This window comes from Equus caballus, chromosome 15 (genome assembly GCF_041296265.1).
Source record: "Equus caballus isolate H_3958 breed thoroughbred chromosome 15, TB-T2T, whole genome shotgun sequence".
NCBI classification, from domain to species: Eukaryota; Metazoa; Chordata; class Mammalia; order Perissodactyla; family Equidae; genus Equus; species Equus caballus.
In genome coordinates, this window is record NC_091698.1 from 68,971,173 (window position 1) to 68,992,795 (window position 21,623).

General features: G+C 35.6%; 1 protein-coding gene across 2 annotated transcripts in view; it reads left to right on the top strand.

Moving 5' to 3' along the window:
- SRBD1 (S1 RNA binding domain 1) overlaps window positions 1–21,623 on the top strand; it is a 206,194-nt gene that overhangs the window by 51,746 nt on the left and 132,825 nt on the right. For both annotated transcript variants that reach the window (XM_023619698.2, XM_023619699.2), the window contains exons 12-14: window positions 3,358–3,515; window positions 6,906–6,996; window positions 7,737–7,844. In XM_023619698.2, the coding sequence (XP_023475466.1) occupies window positions 3,358–3,515; window positions 6,906–6,996; window positions 7,737–7,844 (357 nt within the window). The remainder of the gene's footprint in view (window positions 1–3,357; window positions 3,516–6,905; window positions 6,997–7,736; window positions 7,845–21,623) is intronic.

Consider the following 21,623-nt stretch of genomic DNA (forward strand, 5'->3'; position numbering starts at 1 on the left):
TGAACAGTTATTAGCAATGATGAGCAAATATTAGGAAATTACTAAAGCGCCCATTTAAATGGACTAGCATAAGGACTAGGAGTTACAAAGAAGAAGAACTGCAAAGGAGGTGAGGTGCAGAACTGTTTTTAGGGGAGGAGATGGAAAGAAATGTCTGGAGGCCAAAACCCTCTTCCTGCTTCTCTGCAGCTTTGTCTTGGTAGTCAGTCTTTAGAAACCAGCCATTCCCTCATACATTCCTTCTTATGTGCTACAGATTTTCTTCATTGTCACTTCTTATAGGTTTCAGCAAGGGTTACCTGGGAATTGTAGATTTCTAGGCATCTCTTCAGTCTCACTAAAATTTATAGCTACCTTTATAATGTTTGTCTGTTTTTCTTTTACTGGACTTAGCCATTGACTTTGGAGGTGTTTAGAGCGTGGAGTGAGGAGGTACTGTTATTAAAAAGGACACATAGCTCGTTTGTCCAGCTTCTTTTTATCAAAGTCATTCATTCTCTTGATTCATCCTTTTTAGCCCAGGCGTCTCTTAAAAGTTTTGGAATCCTATTTTATTCCAAGTCTGTGTGAAGTAGCCTCTCTTGATTTTGAGCGCTGGGACATAAAATTAAGAAACAAGGGATTCTGTTCTTAATGAAAGAAAAAAAATGTCTTATTTAAAGTTCATTTCTTTTATATATTTTTTCGTATTTTCTTGTGTTGCCTGTAATGTCCAGTGGCACTTCTGACATTTTTGCATATATTCAATCTGAGTAGCTTCACTGCCTGTGGAATAATTTCATTGAGATTTAATGTAAGCAGTTTGGTGTGGTATTATTTAATGTATAATCCTTCTCTGACTTCCATTAACAGTGGGTGAGCAAGAGCTCTTTCCTTCTCTTTTTCTAAAATGCCTGTGGTTAAAAAAATATATCTTATGTCAGTCCATAAGTTGATTTGCAGACATTGTCTACAGATGTGTCTCTTGATAGAAATACTTCTAATTACCTGAACAGCAGTTGGAGTGGAAAACTCCCAACCGATGGTTTTTTTTTTTAAAGAAAAAAAACTTTAATTCTCTAATTAAAAATAAATTTGTCCTAATGTAGAAAAACTGAAAGAATCAGTAAAATACAAAGAAAAAAACACATAATTTCACTACCTAGAGATAACCATTATTAACTAGACTTTTATCCATGGTGTGTGTATTTAAAGAGATCATATAGACTATGTTATTTTGCAGCCATTTTATAGTCAGAGTTGACTATCTATCACACCTAGTCTACTTCTGCATTTCTTATTTCCGTGACTGTCATGATCATTCATCCTAGAATCGTTTTTCACACTTACCTCTTTCATCAGTTCTACATTGTCAGTTACCGAGTGCTGTTTTACCATTTTTTATTGTATGTTGAAATTTGCCTCCTCTCGATTTCCATGGTTACTGTCTTAGTTGAGGATATCATTGTTTCTTTGGATTACTATTCTAGGGTCATAGATAATTTCTGTCTTGTATTTTCCGATACATATTTCATATTGCTCTCCTAAAGCTCCCATCTGATTCTTTCATGCTCTTCAACTTCAAATCCTTCAGTGGATCTTCTTTGCCTCCAGGATTAAATCTAAGCTCTTCAGAAGAACATACGTGACCATTCGTGATCTGGTTTCTTCTTGCCTCTACAGCCTTATGTCTTGGTATTTCTTCTTTCCTTTAGCATATGAAATTACTTGCTTTTTCTTTAATGGGCAGTGAGCCTTTACATATGCTGCTTCCATTGCCTGGAGTATTTTCTCTGTGCCTTCCATCCACTCTCCTCTTTGTTTGCTTAACTCTATTACTTATCCTTCTTGATTCACCTGAGAAGACATCTCTCAGAAAGTTTTCCTAATTTAGGTATCCCTCCCATGTGTTCCCATTAGCATAGCCCTTATCATTGTTTTCTACTTGTCTGTTTCTGCCACTAGACAGTGGTGTTCCAGTCAGGGATCTTGTCTTTTCAGCTTTGTGTCTGTCACACTGATAGTGGTACCTTACATAAAACTGACAACAAATGCTCACTCAAGAAATAAAGTTAAAAGTGAAGATTTAGAAATACCTATAATGATACTTTTCATGTTGCATAGCTGAATGCAAGGTGAATGACAGTGAACTGTTAGAGGAGATGAAAGAAAAGCCTTAAGAAACTGAATTAAGTCAGAAAAGCAAACATTAGGGGCTGTCCCGGTGGCGCAGAAGTTAAGTGCGCACGTTCCACTTCAGCGGCTCGGGGTTCACTGGTTCAGATCCCAGGTACAGGCATGGCACCGCTTGGCACGCCATGCTGTGGTAGGTGTCCCACATATAAAGTAGAGGAAGATGGGCATAGATGTTAGCTCAGGGCCAGTCTTCCTCAGCAAAAAGAGGAGGATTGGCAGCAGTTAGCTCAGGGCTAATCTTCCTCAAAAAGAATAAATAAATAAAAAAAGAAAAGTAAACATTAGTTAGCTGTGTGTGCCTTCAGATATATAAATAGCTCTGCCTCAACACTAGTGTGAAATGTGCTTTGAATTGCTTCTGTACTCTCAATTTTCTCATGGCCATGACATGCATTTTTTTTTTTACCTGATCTAATAGAAAAGACATACTTTCTATAAATTCTTATGAATTTCAGGAGCTAATATGTTAACAGCTTTTTTCAGTGAATGAATGGTATAAAACTTAGTTTCCAAATACTTTTAAGTCCATTATAGACATATATTTTTATCCTAGAAAAAGTTGAAAAATTAGACTTTTAATGACCTCTCTGGATAGAACTGGGAAGTTATTTGCATGAGGCATGGTCCTGGACTGGTTATTGGTTTCTTTGGTCACGTCCCATCACTGTGAGAATGACAAGGTATGGGATGGATTTGGGGAATGGAGTAAAGTGAGAAGATGACATTGAGATATGAACAGGCAAAGTTGTAAAATTAAGTATTGATGGAGGAAACTAACTTATGATTTCGTAATTTCTCACTCTAGTTTTGTGTTTGTATTTTTAATCAGCTGATAAATTTTAATTTACATCATGTGATGTCCAAATCTTATTTATCTTCTCTCATATACACAGATATTTATACATATAGATTTTGTGATAAAAAAAGAGCAGATAGAGAAGGGATGTAGATACAACAGACTTATCAGGTTTGCTTCAGAATTGTTTGTGTTGTCATGTATTACTGTGATTAGCAAAAATAGACTCAATTTAATTTTGTGTATGACTTTTTTTCTCAAGTTATTTTGTTATAATAAATATTCCTGAGAGGAGTAACTGTATAAGATGAATTCTGTTCTTCTGGAAGAAAGTTTGGGTGAATGAAAAACTAAATACTTTTTCTTTTCTTTTTCCGTTTCTAAAGAGCCAAACTAACATCAGATGCAGAGAAGGAATCAGTAATGATGTTTGGGCGAAACCTTCGTCAGCTCCTCTTAACAAGCCCCGTTCCAGGGCGCACCTTGATGGGAGTGGATCCTGGTTACAAGCATGGTTGCAAGTTAGCTATAATTTCTCCTACCAGTGAGCATCTTTTAGCTTTTCATATAAAAGTTGTTTGGTTGGTTTATAAGTTTCACTTCATATATTTTGTGAAGACTTGAAATAATGTTAATTTTCAAGGCTTAGGAAATGGTTTTATCGTATACAGGGACATGAGAACCAGAGAATCATATTTCGTATGTTATTTGTTGACCTGAACCCTGAACATTTTACCATCACAGTGGAGACACTGAGGATTAAGCAGCCTCAGAGTTTAATAACCCTGCTCATCCTCCATCAGCTTCAGTTTATTGTGATGCATTTATAAATGATACGTTTTAATTCTGAATATCTTTTAAATACCACAAGACATTTTTGTTTTGTCTAGTCAATATTTTTTTCCCAATTTGCTCATATATTTACCCTTTCTATTGCACTTAATTTCTTTCTGCATTTCTGTGTTTCCATTTGAAATCATTTTCTTTCTGCCTGAAATTCTAGGCTATTTCTTTTGTTGTTGTTATTGAGAAAGATTGGCCGTGAGCTAACGTCTGTTGCCAATATTCCTCTTTTTGCTTGAGGAAGATTGTTGCTGAGGTAACAACTGTGCCCAGTCTTCGTCTATTTTGTATGTAGGACACCACCTCAGCATGGCTTGATGAGTGGTGTGTAGGTCTGCACCTGGGATCCAAATCTGTGAACCCCAGGCCACCAAAGCAAGGTGCATGAACATAACCACTATGCCACTGGGCCGGCCCCTAGGCTATTGCTATTAGTGTGGGTCAGCTGGTGACAGATCATCTCCGTTTTTGTCTAAAAAAGCTTCTGATTTAGTTGTGAAGAATATTTTTGCTGGGTGTAAAATTCAAGATTGGCAGTTACTTTCAGTACTTTAAAGATGTCCTTCTATTTTTTTTTTTTTTTTTTTTGGCTACTACAGTTTCTGTTGAGTAGTCAGTCAGCCACAGATCTTTTATTACCCCTTTGAAGGTAATAATGGCTTTTTTCCAATGGTTGCTAAGATTTTCTCCTTGTGGTTTTTGAAAGTTTTCTTATGATGTGTTTAGCTTTATATGTGTATGTGTGTGTGTGTGTATATACATATATATTTTTTTGTGTGTGTGTGCTGCTTGGGGTTTATAGAGGTTTTCGCATCTCTTTCTGGAATTCCAAGTACATATATATTAGACATTTCATTTTCTATTGATTGTCTTTCAGTTAATTAATCCTCTATTCTATGTCTAATCTGCTATTAAATCCATCCACTGAGTTCTTTATTTAAGTTACCATGTTTTTAAGTTTTAGAATTTTCATTTAATACTTATGAAAAATAGATTATAGTTCTATGGTGAAGTTCTTCACTTTTTAGTTTTTTTATCTTTTAAATTTTTCTTATTTTCTATTTCTCCTAAGGCATTTACTAAATTTATTTATTTTTATGTTTGTTTTGATTTAGATTTTCATTTCTGATATAACTTTTTCTTCATATCTGATTCATTACTGGGTTCTCTCATTTCTGAGGTTTTCTAATTCTGATTCATGTTATTCCCATTTTCTTTATTTTTTTTTTTAACTTGTCCTTATATATTAGGTTACAGTTTTTCTCTGTTTTGTGGACACATCTTTCTGTAAGGACATTATACTAGTCCTCTTTATTTCCTTTTTTAAAAAATAATCATTCTATATGGAGTTTAACTATCATTCTTTTCTGTTGCTTTGTTTTATGTAAAATCATAAAATCATTGAGTTTTCCTCAACTTTTATGATGGAAGACTGGGTCAGAAAGGATTTTTTAGATGTATATCTCTAGAAATATCGCTTGTATTTTTTCCAAATTATTGAAAAAAAAAAAACCCGCTCTATATCTATGTGGATAGAGAGATAGTCTTATACTTTCTGGAATCTGCTTCCCTATTCCTTTCCCCTTTTTATCTGGACTTTCTTTTTGCTTTGCTCATATTGTCCTTACCTTGCTCAACGTGAATCCCAACAGTTTCTCTTGAGTGTGGGGTTTTGTCTTGAAAAGGATATTCTACTTGTCAGTTTCAAGAGTTCATAGAGATCAGAGTTTTCTGATCGTTTTTGAACTTACTGGGCAACCTTTGTATTGACCTATAAATTAGAGTAGGCCAAGATCATCCCAGTTTCAGCTCCTCTTCTCAAATAAACCTGTTGTGATTTCCAGGGAAGTACCTTTTGACATTTTGGGGCGCCTTCCATTTTCAGTTCCATGAGATGCTCCATTGCTTCTCTCTGCTTCTTCCTACAGAACACTAATGCATGTAGGTCTTGGTAGTTGTCAGTGCATTGTCCAACCTGCTCATCCTTTGGGTTTTGTGGTGGTATTTTGTTGCAGATACAGTCTTGAGTTTTTGATTTTGCTGTCCTAGTTGCTCTATCTCTTTTTATGCTATGCATTTTTATAATAAATGGGAAGAATATTTTATCTGGTTTCTTCCTGCCTTTATTGAGCTATCATATGGCTTTTATCTTTTACTGTGTTTATATTGCTTATAGGATGATTCTTTTAGAAATGTTATGTACGTACACACACACGCACACATATTTATGTTTCTATTTTCAGTCTGTTTTGGTAAGCAAGACTGTTCCAAGAACTTATCCATTTCGTCACTTCACCTGAATGAACATGGAGTTGTTTGTAGTAGTCTCTCTTATCTTTTTAAGCTGTGCTGAATCTTTAGTTATATCCCCTTTTCATTTCTAATATAATTTGTGTTTTCTTGCCTTTCTTTTTCTTGATTGGTATTGCTAAAAGTACGTGTTTTTCTTAGTAAATGATTTTTAACCTTAAACTTCATTATCTTCTCTGTTATGTGTTTTTTTCTGTATTTCATTAATTTCTGCTTTTAACTTTATCATTTCCTTCCTTCCTCTATCTTTGAGGTTATTTTTTGTTCTTTTCCTAGCTTCCTAAGTTTGGTCACTTAGCTCATTATTTCTGTTCTTTAGGTAGTTATCCTCAAATTTTTAAATGTGTTTTTAGGAGAAATATAATAAATATAATATGCAGCTGAAAGAATCACCCAAGGTAAAGGAATTCGTGTATCTACAATTCAAAAGAAGAAATAGAATAGTAGTATGACATTGTCTGATATATAGTACATATTCAGTAAATATTGGCTTTTACTATTTTTGATGTTAGATGTTATTAAAAACCTATGATTCTCTTTTAGGTATCATAGCATATTTTCTAGTTGATAATGGTTTTATGTAGCAATATAGAGTCCTTGTAACTTTGGAAGTAACAAAATTTCAGAGTGCTTAGGGGGGAACCTAATTTAATGAATGTGAATATTCAGACTGCGTTTTCAAAGTTCCCTTTCCTGTTGCAGCTTGCTTAATCAAATCATTGGTCTGTTATGTTTTGTAATTTCTTACAAAATGGATTCTCTTTTCACTTTTTTTCCTAAGGTCAGATACTTCATACTGATGTGGTTTATTTGCATTGTGGACAAGGCTTTCGAGAGGCAGAGAAAATAAAGAGGCTTTTGCTGAATTTCAAGTATGAAAATAAGTAACCTTTTGAGTACTTGAGTGGCTCAGCCCATCAGAGCTATTTTTGAAGCCCCTAATTTGGAGGGAGGGATTAAGGGAAGTGCCTTGGTGAGAGAGAAGTAACCCGTCAGACAATGCTGGGGCAAATTTCTGGAGAACTCTGCATTTGGAGGCTCCGGAGGAATGCTGCTGTCTTCCTCTGCCACCTTCGCTAAACAAAGGTAGTAAGAGAAGCAAAAGTGAGCATTTAATTCTTCTATTTGGGCTTCCTCTCTTTCCCTTCCTTCCTTCCTCCCTCCCTTCCTCCCTTCTTTCTATCCTTCCTTCCTTTTTTCTTTCTTTTTCATGGATCTGAGGGATGGATATGGTAATAGTTAGACGTTTCAGAAATTATTTGACAACATATCACATAATTCAGTCATAATGTCTTTATTGGTTTAGAATGCTCCAGAGTTAACTTACCCATGTCTCAATTTGGTTCCTTCTAGATAGGAAGAAAGCTGACTTTTCTTAAGGTTGTGTGACAGTAAAATGTTTTTCCACCATCTCCTATACGAAATGTAGGCACAATGTCTTATCCTACATAAGTCTGTGTCTCCCTTGGGAAACAGTGGAGAGGTGGCTCGGCTAGATGAGAGAATAAGAGCATCCTATAATAGCATTTGTGCATTCTGTACATGTTCTCCTGATTGATTTAGAAGCATGCCTTGAGCTCATTCAGTTTCTCATCCTGTTTCTCCCTTGAAGCTGCAGCACAGTGGTGATTGGAAATGGAACTGCCTGCCGGGAAACAGAAGCTTACTTTGCTGACCTGATAATGAAAAATTACTTTGCACCACTGGATGTTGTTTACTGGTAAGGATGTTAGGAATGTTTGTTTTCTTTGAGAGGCAAAGGAACTTCTAAAGTTCCTTCTGTGATGAATTCTCCCTTCTCTTTTTAAGATATGCATCTTATTTGCTCCCAAACCACCTCTTGTTATTCACAAGAGCTTTGTAGGGCAATGGAAAAATATCTGTCTTTTGGGGAAATTTGAGTTTCAGCATCCTGAAACCTCCCACAGAAGCAGCAAGTTAGGATGTATTTGGTTTCATGGGATTTTCCAGGCTGTACATTGTGAGGGCTCAAGTTAACTACTGACTAGTAAGTAGAATAGTGTACCAGGCTAGCAGCTATAGACTGTGAGTAACTTAGCCTTCTTCTCCCAAAGTTTTGATGCCTATGAATCATTGGCCTTCAGAACTGAGAGCCAAAGTAAGTATTACAAATTATAGCATTTCTGATGTTCCTTTCTTATTTGTCTCTTTATCACAAGCTTTCATTTTTATATAGGCATACAATTAACTTCTGAATAGCCGAAGATTAGCATGACCCATTTCTCTTGTCATGCTTCTAGATATTTAGTTGTTCTGCTTTCATTTACCATTGTTTCCTCACATTCCCTTTGGACCTCAAATAGCCATGCTTACCTTTTCCAAATTACAGTAGAATGTTAAGTCCTAAAAGCTTTAATTCTAAGAGAGAAGATAGTTATAATGGCTGATATCTAGGGGAGAGCACACAACAGCCATCAGTCCTTTTTGAGAAATCTAGTAACTAAGTATAGTAAACTGATGAGTATGTGACTGACAGGATCAACAAAACAAAACAAAACATAACACAAAACCCAACACAGGAAGAATTCTAGGGTCCATTAGGCCAAAAGAGAGGGGCCTTGTATTTAGTGTAGTAGTGCGTGTGCCAAGAGTAAATCAATATAGCAGGAAAACAAACTCAGGGTAACCAGAGGGGCTTAGAAGGTCAGGGACAAATTGTAGGTGTCGTGGGATCATGGTTCAGGAAAGAACCAGAGTGGAAAGTCCACCTCAGCTTTTTTCCCTCTCCCTCTTCTTGTTCAGGTTGGTCTGGGGACTAGTACGGATGTTCCCTGTTCCAGGAACTGCACACACGCACCCAGTCCTTTTGAGAACCTAATACAAGGATCTGACAGCTGATTTAGTTTATTTCAGGCACCTTCTTTGATTTCTTTTTAACTTGTTCACATTAACTTGATATAAATATCTTGGGTACATTTATAGTGATTATAAATAGAACTTTCAAATCATTAAAAATATTAAATAGTGAAGGCTTCTTGAATTTCATCTGAATTTGTTTGTCCCTTTATTGAACTTTCAGCAGTGTGTTGTAGTAGAAAGAAAATGAGCTTTGGAGGCAGACAAGTCTGGGATCATCTTTTGTTGTCACCGTTTACTGGTTATGCAAGTTTGAAAGAGTAACTCTGCCTCTCTGAGCTTCACTTTCCTTCATCATTAAAATGGGGAATGCTTTTGCCTTCAATAACATTTTGAAGTTTTCTTCATCATTATATATTAAAACTTTGTTTTGTGTTTATCTCTTTTTGTGTTTCTGTTAAGAATTGCTTTACCCAATTACTTTATATCTGTATGAAGGAATACTCTTTTCTATGTTAGTTTTGTTTCCAAGGTGGCATAGTACAGAATTCTTTCATTGTTTCATTTCATTAGTTTTTCACTTGATTCTCTTGGATTTCTCAGTATATGGTCATATCATCTGCAAAAGATGAATTATCAATTTCTTTTCAAGTGTTAGACCTTTTGAAGGTATAAAATAAGAATCTCTTGTTTAGTGGTGTCATGCATTATCTTTGAAAAGCTATTAAAGAATAATGATGATAGTGGATCTTTTTCTTCTCTTCCTTTACTTTTATTAGAATAGTTCTAATGTCTCCCTTAAGTTTGATGCTGGCTTTTATATATTTTAAAAGATCATTTTAAAGGAATAGCCTTATTTATGAGTGTTTTAAATACTGATCCCTATTTTATTGTTTTAAAAATAAAGAATGAATGATAACATTTATGCTTTTTCAAAATTTTGCTATAATCATATGGTCTTTTTTTTCCTCTTGATCTGTCAATATACTGAATTGTAGCAGTAAATTTCCTATAATGGAACCATCTTTACAGTTCTGATTTGAACATAGTATATTACTCTTCTTAATGTACTGTTGGAATCTACTTTCTAATACTTTATTTTGTACTTTTGAAGTCCTTAATGGGGCACATACCTAATCAGAACTTAGAGTAAGTGCTTTAGGAAAATCAGCTGTTCGATTTCATTTTGTTATCATTTTGCTGATTCAGTGTGCCTGTATGAGCGCACCGTATTTTGTCATCTAATGCTTTGAAGTTACATTGCAAACTACATTTAAGTTAAAATTTCTGTGCTTTCTCTGGCAGTCATTTTTAGCACCTCCCATACAGATAATCTGATACTCATTTCTGTAATCCTGTCAGCCACTCATCCAGAAAAACATCTTGACACATCCACCAGCATCTTCCCTCTTATCTATTCCCTCCAACACTTTCTGCCTTGGCATACCTGCCATAGGTTAGCATATACTGTTAACTTATCTCCTGACTTGTAAACCCCATGCACCCTGATCCATCGATCCAGCTTCCCTCTTATCTATTTTATTCCATACCTTTAATATACCTTACAAACTCTGATACGTACATATATTACGGGGGAGGTTATCCAAAGCTTCAAATCCTAATTACCAAAGGAGAAAAAAAACAACTGGAATTAAGTTGTAGAATGTAACTATGCTAAGGCTTGGTTAGTCATACATGTTTAAAGTTGGAAGTGTTTGTGAAAAGAAATTTTACAATATTTTATGTTGCTTTTTTAAGGTGTATGCTAGAATGATTTGCCATTTTCAATTCTCTGCCACGTAGTAGGCACTCATTTTATTTTTGGAATATCTGAATATTTGTTTCCATTACTGTTAAATTGTCACATGATTATTTTCTGCTTTTTTTACCCCTGTTTTTTCTTTTGTAAAAAGTAGGGTTTTCTTTTGTGTAGCAATGGTAAAATTTATTGAAATGTAGAACTGGCAGGCTCCTTAGGAGACAGTTGTGTTTATGTGCAATGTATCTGGTTTCTCCTGCATTGAAACCTTCTTAAATCAGGAGACCATGTTTTATTTATCTCTCCCTCCTTCACATTAAGCATATTTCTTTACTTATAGGTCTGTATCAATAAATATTTACTAATTTGAATTGTTAAATATTAAAGGTTAAACCATTTTTAATCATATAAGTCTTTTCAAGACTATTGACCAGGATTGCTGTGTGCAACAATTATGGAAAATTTCCCCTCTGCTTAGGGCTTTGGTAAATCTATGACTTACTGTTTTCTCTGTTTTTTCATCAATACAGAAATTTGTACTTGGCAGATTATAGACTTATATTTTGCCAAAGATAAATGATGATCTCTGAAATAAAAATATTTCATGGTTAGTGTTATATATTTATTTAGTGTACTACGAAAGAATTAAAAGTAATCTTTAATATTTGCTGTCATATTTCAAACTGATTGGCAAGATTTATGCTGATGGTGGGAACATTGTTAGAAATCACAGCATTATGTGCATTCTGGAGAATCACAGATACGTGAGATCACTTAAAATCTGGGAGCAGAAAATGGAAAAGAAAATTTTGTGCTTTCAGTTCAGACCCTGTGCTTAATGTTTCTACTCTGAAAGCTGCAGTAAACAAGTGACATTGAGGAGGCAAATATAGAAAACAAAAGAAAAGAAATTAATTTTGTTCATAATGACTTCTTTCATTAGGATAGTAAAAGAGTTAGAAAATAGAATGAACTGAGAAGATGTGGTGTGTGATGAAAGAATGAGAAAAGGGGTGGCAAGCTGCACTGTAGGGTTGTGTTGTATTTTTTGAGGTTAGATGTTTACCGACGGGCTTGGTCGTTGAAGGACAGGCAGATGGCCAGATCCTCTTAGGAAAATAACGTTGGTGCTGGACATCTGTGAAATCCACATTGGACCTCTTTCTTCTTTTTTCATCCCGTAGGGTACCAACCATTTAATAGAAGGAAAATGTAGTTTAAGGAATCATGACTTTGTGGTTGAGATAAGTTGATGTTCCTTTCAGAGTCTAACGTAATTGCAGGGAATAGCTTGAACCTCAAAAGGTTAATTCATTTGTGAAAAAATGACTAATGGTGAAGCTAATGGGAATAGTTTACATTAAAATTAAAAAACATTGTTTCTTTAAAGATGTTAATAATATTTATTATTGAAGATTGATTGGAAAATACAGGTAAGTGACAGGATTTTCCATTATCTAAATTATTTATATTTAAGAGCATATTTCTAGATTTTTCTTATGTGTATATGTGAGAGAAACTCACACTATGTGTGTTTTATAACCTTTCCCTCACTTTGGTCCTTCCTTGTTTGACAGGTGGCTTTTTGTAATCATCACCATTATCAACAAAACGAAAGTGCATGTCCTTGTGCTTAGATCTTTGCACATACCTTTCTTTCTTTACAATACATTACAAGAAGTGGAGTACAGGTTTAATGAGGCGCCTTACTGCTCCTAATTGAAAAATGCTACCACAACTAGAAGGACATGCAACTAAGATATACAACTGTGTACAGGGGGGTTGGGGAAGATAAAGCGGAGGAAAAAAAAAAAAGAAAAATGCTGGAATACCTAGCCCAGTCTATTACTGAGATTATTTCCACACTCCATTTCTCCCTCTTCTCAGTATGTTGGCTAATTACGAAATGTTATAATGTTTTCATCTAAAAACATTTATATCACTCGTACATATAAAAGTCCAAATAAAAAAGGAAGAAAATAAAGCATTTTTTATTACAAAATATATCAAAATGTACCAAAGAATACATAACCTATGTACAATTTAAAGAAGAGTAAAATGAATGACTTTTTCCCAAGCTCTTAGGCCTCTCATGTTCTTTTTTCTTGGATTGCCTCCACTCCATGTAACCGCTGTCTTCAACTGTACGAATTATTGCTTGTTTAAGAAAACTCATTTTAGGGGTCCACCTGGTGGCATATTGGTTAAAGTTCCTGCACTCTGCTTGGGTGGCCTGGGGTTCGCAGGTTCAGATCCTGGGCATGGACCTGCACACTGCTCATTAAGCCATGCTGTGGCGATGTCCTACATAGAAAACAGAGGAAGATTGGCATGGATGTTAGCTCAGTGACAGTCTTCCTCAAGCAAAAGGAGGATTGGCAACAGATGTTAGCTCAGGGCCAATCTTCTTTATAAACAAAACAAAACAAAAAAACTATGTATATATAGATATAGTTTTTTTTTTATGTGAACCTCTCAAGTTTTTATTTTCCTAACTTTTCTTTAAATCTTCTGACTTTTCTTTATGAAGCCACAAAAACCTCATTCTCTCAGTTACTTATATGGTCTCTTTGAAGCTTTATTCTCTAAGAAACCAAAAATTAACTAGAGAACATTAAGTAGCTTAGATAACAGAAATAGAGAGTAGAGGGCTGTTAAATAACCGAGAGTAGTTTTGAAAAATAACGGTGGCTGGTTTTTCCCACTCCTTCCTCAGGACTTTATTCACCAGCTGTGGTATTTCATAAACAGCAGAGCGTCCTGCTTTCTTTCCTCCCCTCCCCTCCCCTCCTCTCCTCTTCTCTTCCCTTTCTCCTTCCCCATCTTTCTCCTCCCCTCTTCCTTCCCTCCCTACTTTTTCTTCTTAATTCTCTTCCTTGGTTGTACCATATTTTAGTCGTCTCCTGTTGTTTGACAACTGGGTTTTTCCAATCTTTGGTGTATTGTTAGTTCTAAACCTATTACTACAGACTTGTAGACCACAATTTCAATATTTATTTGCAGGCATGTTTAGTACAGTATTTATAATGAACTGAGGAGAAAGGGCATTTCTGTTTTCAAATTAACCGTTGATAATTCAGTCTGAAGAGCACTGGTATGATGATAAGAAAATAAAATAGCAAACTGTTTATTGTTCCTTTTTGCCATTAGGTAGCATTTTATACTGCTTGCTTTCTTTATTCTACTTATAATTTATTGGAATTCTTGTGTCTATAGGGTGATATCTTTTAGTTCTTTAATATCTCAGCCATTCCTCTTCAAATAGTTCCTCTGTCCCATTATCTCTTTGTCCTTCCTCTGTAATTATATATATATATATATATATATATTTTTTTTTTTTTTTTCCCCTCAAGCTTCTCACTCTATCCTCCATGCCTTTAACCTCTCTCTTTCGTTTTCTGTCTCTTGTCTCTCTGAGCTGTTTTCTTCAGGTTGTTTCTCTAGTTCACTGGCTTTTTCTTTAGCTCTCATACCCATCCACTGAAGTTTTTATTTCAGTTATATTTTTCACTTCTAGAAGTCCTGTTTGTTAGTTTTACAGGTTTAGAGATACTTGACACATAATAAACTGCATATATTTAAACCTTTCAATTTCATAAGTTTTGACATATGTGTACTCCCATAAAACTGTCACCTCAATCAAGATAATAAACATACCCATTACCCCCCAAAATTTCCTTGTGTTCCCTCCCTCCCCAAGACAACCTCCGATTTGCTTTCTGTAGCTGTAGATCAGTTTACATTTTCTAGACTCCTATGTAGTTGGAATCATACAGTATATATTCATTTACTAGCTTCTTTCACTCACTGTAATCATTTTGAGATTCGTCCCTTATGTTGCATATGTTAATAGTTTGTTCTTTCTATTACTAGGTAGTATTCTATTGTATGCCTAAATGACCATTAGTTTGTTCATTCACCTCTTGATGGACATTTGGATTGTTCCCAGTTTTTGGCTATGACACATAAAGCTTCATGAGCATTCTCATACAAGTCTTTGTGTGGACATATGCTTTATTTCTCTTGGGCAAATAACTAGGAGTGGAATGGCTGTGTTGTGTGGTAGGTATATAGTCCAAGTTAATTAACTGCTGAACTGTTTTCCAAGGTGGTTGTACCATTTTACATTCCCACCAGCAATGTATCAGAGTTTAGGTTTCTCCTTAGCCTTGTCAATCTGCTTAGTATGGTCAGTCTTTTAAATTTAGCTATCCTAGTGGGTGTGTAGTAATATCTCATCGTGGTTTTAATCTGCATTCCCTATCAATTAACGATGCTGAGCATCTTCATTTGCTTATTTGCTATACACATAACTTCTTTGGTGAAGTATCTATCCAGATCTTCCCGTTTAAAAAAGTTGCATTGTTTTTCTTCCTGTTATTGAATGAGCGTCTTTTGTATTTATTCTGAATACAAGTTCTTTGTCAGATACTTGTTTTGTAAACATTTTCTCCGTAGTCTGTGCTTGCCTTTTCATTTTTTAACGTGGTCTTTTGAAAAGCCAACATTTTTAATTTTGATGAAGTTCAATTTATCAATTATTTATATAGTTCTTGCTTTTTTTGTGCCCTAGTTATGTTCGGAAAAACTAAGGTCACTATGATTTTCCTCTCTGTTTTGTTTTAGAAGTTTTATAGTTTTAACTCTTTCATTTAGGTCTATAATTCGTTTAAAGCTAATTCTTTTCTTTTTTTTGGTGAGGAAGATTCCCCTGAGCTAACATCTGTTGCCAATCTTCCTCTTTTTTTGAAGAAGAAGATTAACCCTGAGCTAACAGCGGTACCATTCTTACTCTGTTTTGTGTGTGGGTCACCACCTCAGCATGGCTAATGAGTGGTGTAGGTCAGACTCCCAGGATCCAAACCCACAAACCCAGGCTGCTGAAGCAGAGTGCACGGAACTTTAACCACCATGCCACAGGGCTGACTCCAAAGTTAATTTTTATATATGGTATGAAGTTCTTTTTTTGCTTAAGACTATGGATTATTCCAGCACCATTTGTTGAAAGATTTTTCCTTTCCCCATTGAATTGCTTTGGCATCTTTGTTGAAAATCAATTGACCATATACATGTGGATCTATTTCTTGAGTCTTTTCTGTTTAATGGATCTATATGCCTTCACACAAATCTTTGTATCCTTAATGAATACCACTTGGTGTTGATTTGTGTAGCTTAGTAAGTCATGAAATTATATAGTGTAAGTCCTTCAATTTTATTCTTCTTTTTCAGAATTGTTTTGGCTATTCTAGGTATGTAGATAAATCATAGAATGAGCTTTTCAGTTTCTACAGATGGGGCTGCTGGAATTTCGATTGGGATTAAGTTGACTCTACAGTTTAGTTTGTGGAGAATTGACGTCTTTCCATTTAATTTTTAATTTCAGTTATATTTTTCATTTCTAGAAGCTCTATATTTTTTTCACATCCGTTTGATCATTCTTATGGGTTTTTATTTTTCCTGAATATATTTTCAAACTTATCATTTCCTTAACCATACTTAGCAGTGTTATTTTACAGTCTGTGTGCTAATTCTCATCTCTACAATCCTTGCAAGTCTGTTTCTGCTCTCTGTTGTAACTCCTGGTTCTGCTTTGTGGTGTTTTGTTTCATGGAACTTTATCTGTGGGAATTCATAGAGGCCTAGATTGATTGTAAGTCTCTTCAAAGAGGATTTGCTTTTGCTTCTGCCAGGCTCCTGTAGACTCTATCAGTTTGAGATCACTTAAATTAAATTCTAGGCTTGAGTTTTCTTCTGGCCCCCACAGGTAGTGTGAATTGAGGGTATTGTGAATTTAGATAGTGTGAAAGTAGGGAGATGGCTTATGATTCCATTCTCTTCAGAGGTTGGCCCTGTGACAAGATTTGAGATAGTCCATTTTCATTGCAATATCCTGGAGGTAGAGTGTAGTCAGTTTATTTCTCATTGGCCCTTATACAGAAGGTTCAACCCTTTGGGAAATCAGCTTCATGTTTGTGAGGGTAGTTGGGAGAATCTCTTATTAACACCCATCTTGGATGGACCCTCGTTTCGTCTTCTCGTCCTCTAGTTCTGTGAAGCTCTGTGAGGCCGTGAAGATAGGAAATAAAATTCGTTTGGTTCAGGACGTGTCTTCAGGTGAAAGTCAGCTTTAGAAATCAAGCTTCCCACATTTACGTTTTTTTTTAGCTTGAATATTTCTTTCTTGCCAACTCATTGATGCATTTAGGAAAATGTATGTTATCTAGGATTTTTAGTTGTCAGTAAAATGTTCATCTAGGTAGCTAATCTTCCATATTACTACTGGGAAATAAGGTTACTACTTGATTTTATTTTTAATCTACTTTAAATTTAAAGTTTGGTATTTTCAAGCATCAAAGACATAGACCATAAGGAAAAATTAGAGGATGATAATTTTTTTTTCCAATGATAAAACTGTAAAATTTACTTGCTTTCACTTTTTAAAAAAAATTTTATTGAGGTCGTAATAGTTTATAACATTGTGAAATTTCAGCTGTACATTATTATTTGTCATTCAACATATATATGTGCCCCTTTACCTCTTATGTTCAACCCCCAACCCCCTTCCCCTCTGGGAACCACTAATCTGTTCTCTTTGTCCATGTGTTTATCTTCCATGTATGAGTGAAATCATAAGGTGTTTGTCTTTCTCTGTCTGGCTTATTTCACTTAACATAACACCCTCAAAGTCTATGTATGTTGTTTCAAATGGGATGATTTTGTCCTTTTTTATGACTGAGTAGTATTCCATTGTATGTATATACCACATCTTCTTTCTCCATTCATCAGTTCTTGGGCACTTGGGTTGCTTCCACATCTTGGCTGTTGTGAACAATGCTGCGATGAACACAGGGGTGCATAGATCTCTTTGGATTGTTGATTTCAAGTTCTTTGGATAAATACCTAATAGTAGGATAGCTGGATCATATGGTATTTCTATTTTTAATTTTTTGACAAATCTCCATACTGTTTTCCATAGTGGCTGCACAGTTTGCATTCCCACCAGCAGTGTATAAGGGTTCCCTTTTCTCTACATCCTCTTCAACATTTGTTGTTTTTTGTCTTGGTAATTATAGCCATTCTAAGAGGTGTAAGGTGATATCTCATTGTAGTTTTGATTTGCATTTGCCTAATGATTAGTGATGTTGAACATCTTTTCATGTGCCTATTGGCCATCTGTATATCTTCTTTGGAAAAATGTCTGTTCATGTCCTCTGCCCATTTTTTGATCAGGTTGTTTTTTTGTTGTTGGTGCATTGTATGAGTTCTTTATGTATTTTGGAGTTAACTGCTTGTCATGTAGATGATTTGCAAATATTTTCTCCCAGCTAGTGGGTTGTCTTCATTTTGTTCCTAGTTTCCTTTCCCTTGCAGAAGGTCTTTAGTCTGATGAAGTCCATTTGTTTGTTTTTTCTCTTGTTTCTCTTGCCCAAGTAGACATGGTATTTGAAAAGATCCTTCTGAGACCAAAGACAAAGAGTATACTGCTTATATTTTCTTCTAGGAGTTCTGTGGTTTCACATCTTACCTCCAAGTCTCCAATCTATTTTGAGTTAATTTTTGTGTATGACAAAAGATAATAGTCTACTTTCATTCTTTTGTATGTTGCTGTCCAAGTTTTCCCAACATCATTTATTGGAGAGACTTTCCTTTCTCCATTGTATGTTCTTAGCTCCTTTGCTGAAAATTAGCTATCCATAGATGTGTGGTTTTATTTCTCGGCTTTCAATTCTATTCCATTGGTCTATGTGTCTGTTTTTGTACTGGTACCATGCTGTCTTGATTACAATAACTGTGTAGTATATTTTGAACTCAAGGATTGTGATGCCTCAAGCTTTGTTCTTTTTCCTCAGGATTGCTTTAGCTATTTGGGGTCTTTTGTTGCCCCATATGAATTTTAGGATTCTTTGTTCTCTTTCTGTGGAGAATGTCATTGGGATTGCATTGAACTGTAGATTGCTTTAGGTAGTATGGACATTTTAACTATGTATATTCTTCCAATCCATGTGCATGTACTCTTTCCGTTTCTTTATGTCATCATCAATTTCTTTCAATAATGTCTGATAGTTTTCATTGTATAGGTCTTTCACCTCCTTGGTTAAATTTATTCCTAGATATTTTATTCTTTTCATTGCAATTGTAAATGGGATTGTATTCTTGAGTTCTCTTTCAGTTAGTTTGTTATTAGAGTATAGAAATGCAGCTGATTTTTGTAAGTTGATTTTGTATCCTGCAACTTTACTTAGTTGTTGATTATTTCTAATAGTTTTCTGATGGATTCTTTGGGGTTTTCTGTATGTAAAATCATGTCATCTGCAAACAGCGAGAGTTTGACTTCTTCCTTGCCAATTTAGATACCTTTTATTTCTTTTTTTTTTTTTTGCCTAAAACTTCCAGTACTGTGTTGAATAAGAGTGGTGAGAGTGGGCACCCTTGTCTTGTTCCTGTTCTCAGAGGGATGGCTTTCAGTTGTTCCCTGTTTAGTATGATATTAGCTGTGGGTTTGTCATATATGGCCTTTATTATGTTGAGGTACTTTTTCTCTACCCATTTTATTGAGAGTTTCTTTTTTTTTTATCGTAAATGGCTGTTGGTTCTTGCCAAATGCTTTTTCTGCATCTATTGAGATCATCCTGTGTTTTTTTTTTTCCTCATTTTGTTAATGTGGTGTGTCACATTGATTGATTTGTGGATGTTGAACCATCGTTGCATCCCTAGTATAAATCCCACTTGATTGTGGTGTATGATCCTTTTAATGTATTGCTGTATTTGGTTTGCCAGTATTTTGTTGAGGAATTTCACAGCTATGTTCATCAGCAATATTGGCCTGTAATTTTCCTTCTTTGTGTTGTCCTTGTTTGACTTTGGGATCAGGGTGATGTTGGCCTTGTAGCTTGTGTTAGGAAGTGTCCTGTCTTCTTCAATTTTTTGGAATAGTTTGAGAAGGATAGGTATTAAATCTAGAAGAAGGTAATTTTTAATCATCTCAGTTTACACTTTTAAGTTAAGAATTACTTGTTTCTTTCACTTGGTTCCTCTGAGTCTGAATGCCTGTTGAAACATGTGCATGGCACAGCCTTTGTTATCTGGCAATTTAATTTTCTTTTTTTTTTTTTTTTTGAAGTATGCCCAAAGGAGAGATTTTAAAAAATCCAGGGAAATACGAAGAGCAAAATAAAAATCATTTGTAATCTCACCACTCAGAGAATGGTATTAGTATTTTTATATATTTTATTCTAGTTATTTTATTATGTATTTATTTCTTCAGCAAATTTATCACTTGTAAATGTTTAATGGATGAGATAGACTCAATAACGTGCAAGAAGAAAACAACTTTTTATTTACTGTCCCATTCCTTAGTCAACTCATGTTTGGAGTAGTTCTTTTTATTCCTAGTTGAAATAATGGACAAGTCTCGGCCTTTTCAGTCCCTTTATTCATTAGAACAGTCTCATTTCAGCAATTGACATATTTTCTCTAGTGTAATAATCAAAGCTTCAAAGTTGATATAAATTAAATTCCACGCCAGGTCTGTTTCACTCTGGGAAACGCTACTTTACTATAGGGGTTTGCAGGGGCCATGGTTAACTGCCTGTCTCTCTCCTTGTTGTTCTTCTTATCCTCTCCAACTCATTAGCTGAATTTTCTCATCCTTCCAAATTTAGTCTTCAGAGTTGAGAACAGGGAAAAGAAACAGAGTCTTAGTAAGTGGGGACAATTGCATTCTGAGGATGGGGGCTTACAATTGCTGGTTCATTTTTTCATGGGTTTTTTTTTTTTTTGCAAGGAACATTGGCCCTGAGCTAACATCTGTTGCCGATCTTCCTCTTCTTGGTTAAGAAAGATTGGCTCTGAGCTAACAACTGTGGCAGTCTTCCTCTATTTTTTGTATGTGGCACACCGCCACAGCATGGCTTGATGAGCGGTGTGTAGGTCTGTACCTGGGATCTGAACCTGTGATCCCTGGGCTGCCAAAGCAGTGCGTGCAAACCCAACCACTACGCCGCTGGGCCAGCTGCTCATTGGGTGTTTTTGAAGAACTTTTGTCTTTGTTTTTTGAGATCTTCCCCACGAGGATCCTTGAACCACCATTCCTGTGACTTGGCAGATATCATCTCTGCTTGACCAGTTGTGACTTTTCTTCTCCAGACCCAGGCGTCAGGCAGGCCGCTCCTGTCTGGGTCATATTGCTACTCAGTCCTCTTGGACAGAATCTCTTTCAAGCTGCCTCATGTTTCCTCCAGCAGACCCGTTTGGTTCAGACACCCTTGCCTACTCTCAGAGGAGGATCAACACTTCATCCTGAGTACAGTTCTCTTCTCATTTTTATTCTCTCTCTCTCTCCTGTGCTTGTGTTTGTACCTATTCTCCTTCTTATGTCATGCTCACATATTAGTCCCAGTGAAGCCCCTCTCATTTGGCACGGGCTGAGTGGGACACTCTTCCCTGTGAGAAGGTAGGGCGGGAGAAATGCCGCAGCATTCGAACAGCCTTCTTAAAGAAGTTTTCTCTCGCAACTCTAACTCCCTGCTGTCCCTCTCCTCAAACGTACAGTCTTTTCATAGGACAAAGTTGGGTGATTTCTAATGTTGGCAAAGCAGGCCTTTGGAGCTTTAGCCAAAAAAAAAATCCCATTATATGTGCTTCCATACAATCACTAAAGTATTGTTAGCACTCAAATTATGTGGCAGCTGCAGTATTATGTGCTAGAAGTAAGAGCAGTGAACAAGACAAAGTACTTGCCTTCCTGAAGCTTTTGTTCTAGGGGCAAAAAAATGAATGTGTGTGTGTGATATATTCTATGTCAATTATTAGTGATGAATTCTACATAGAGAATGAAAGCAAGGTAAGAGGATAGAGAATGTCAAGGAGTGCAGTTTTTAGGTATATATAGATATGACAAATATTCTTCTCTCTCTTTTATGA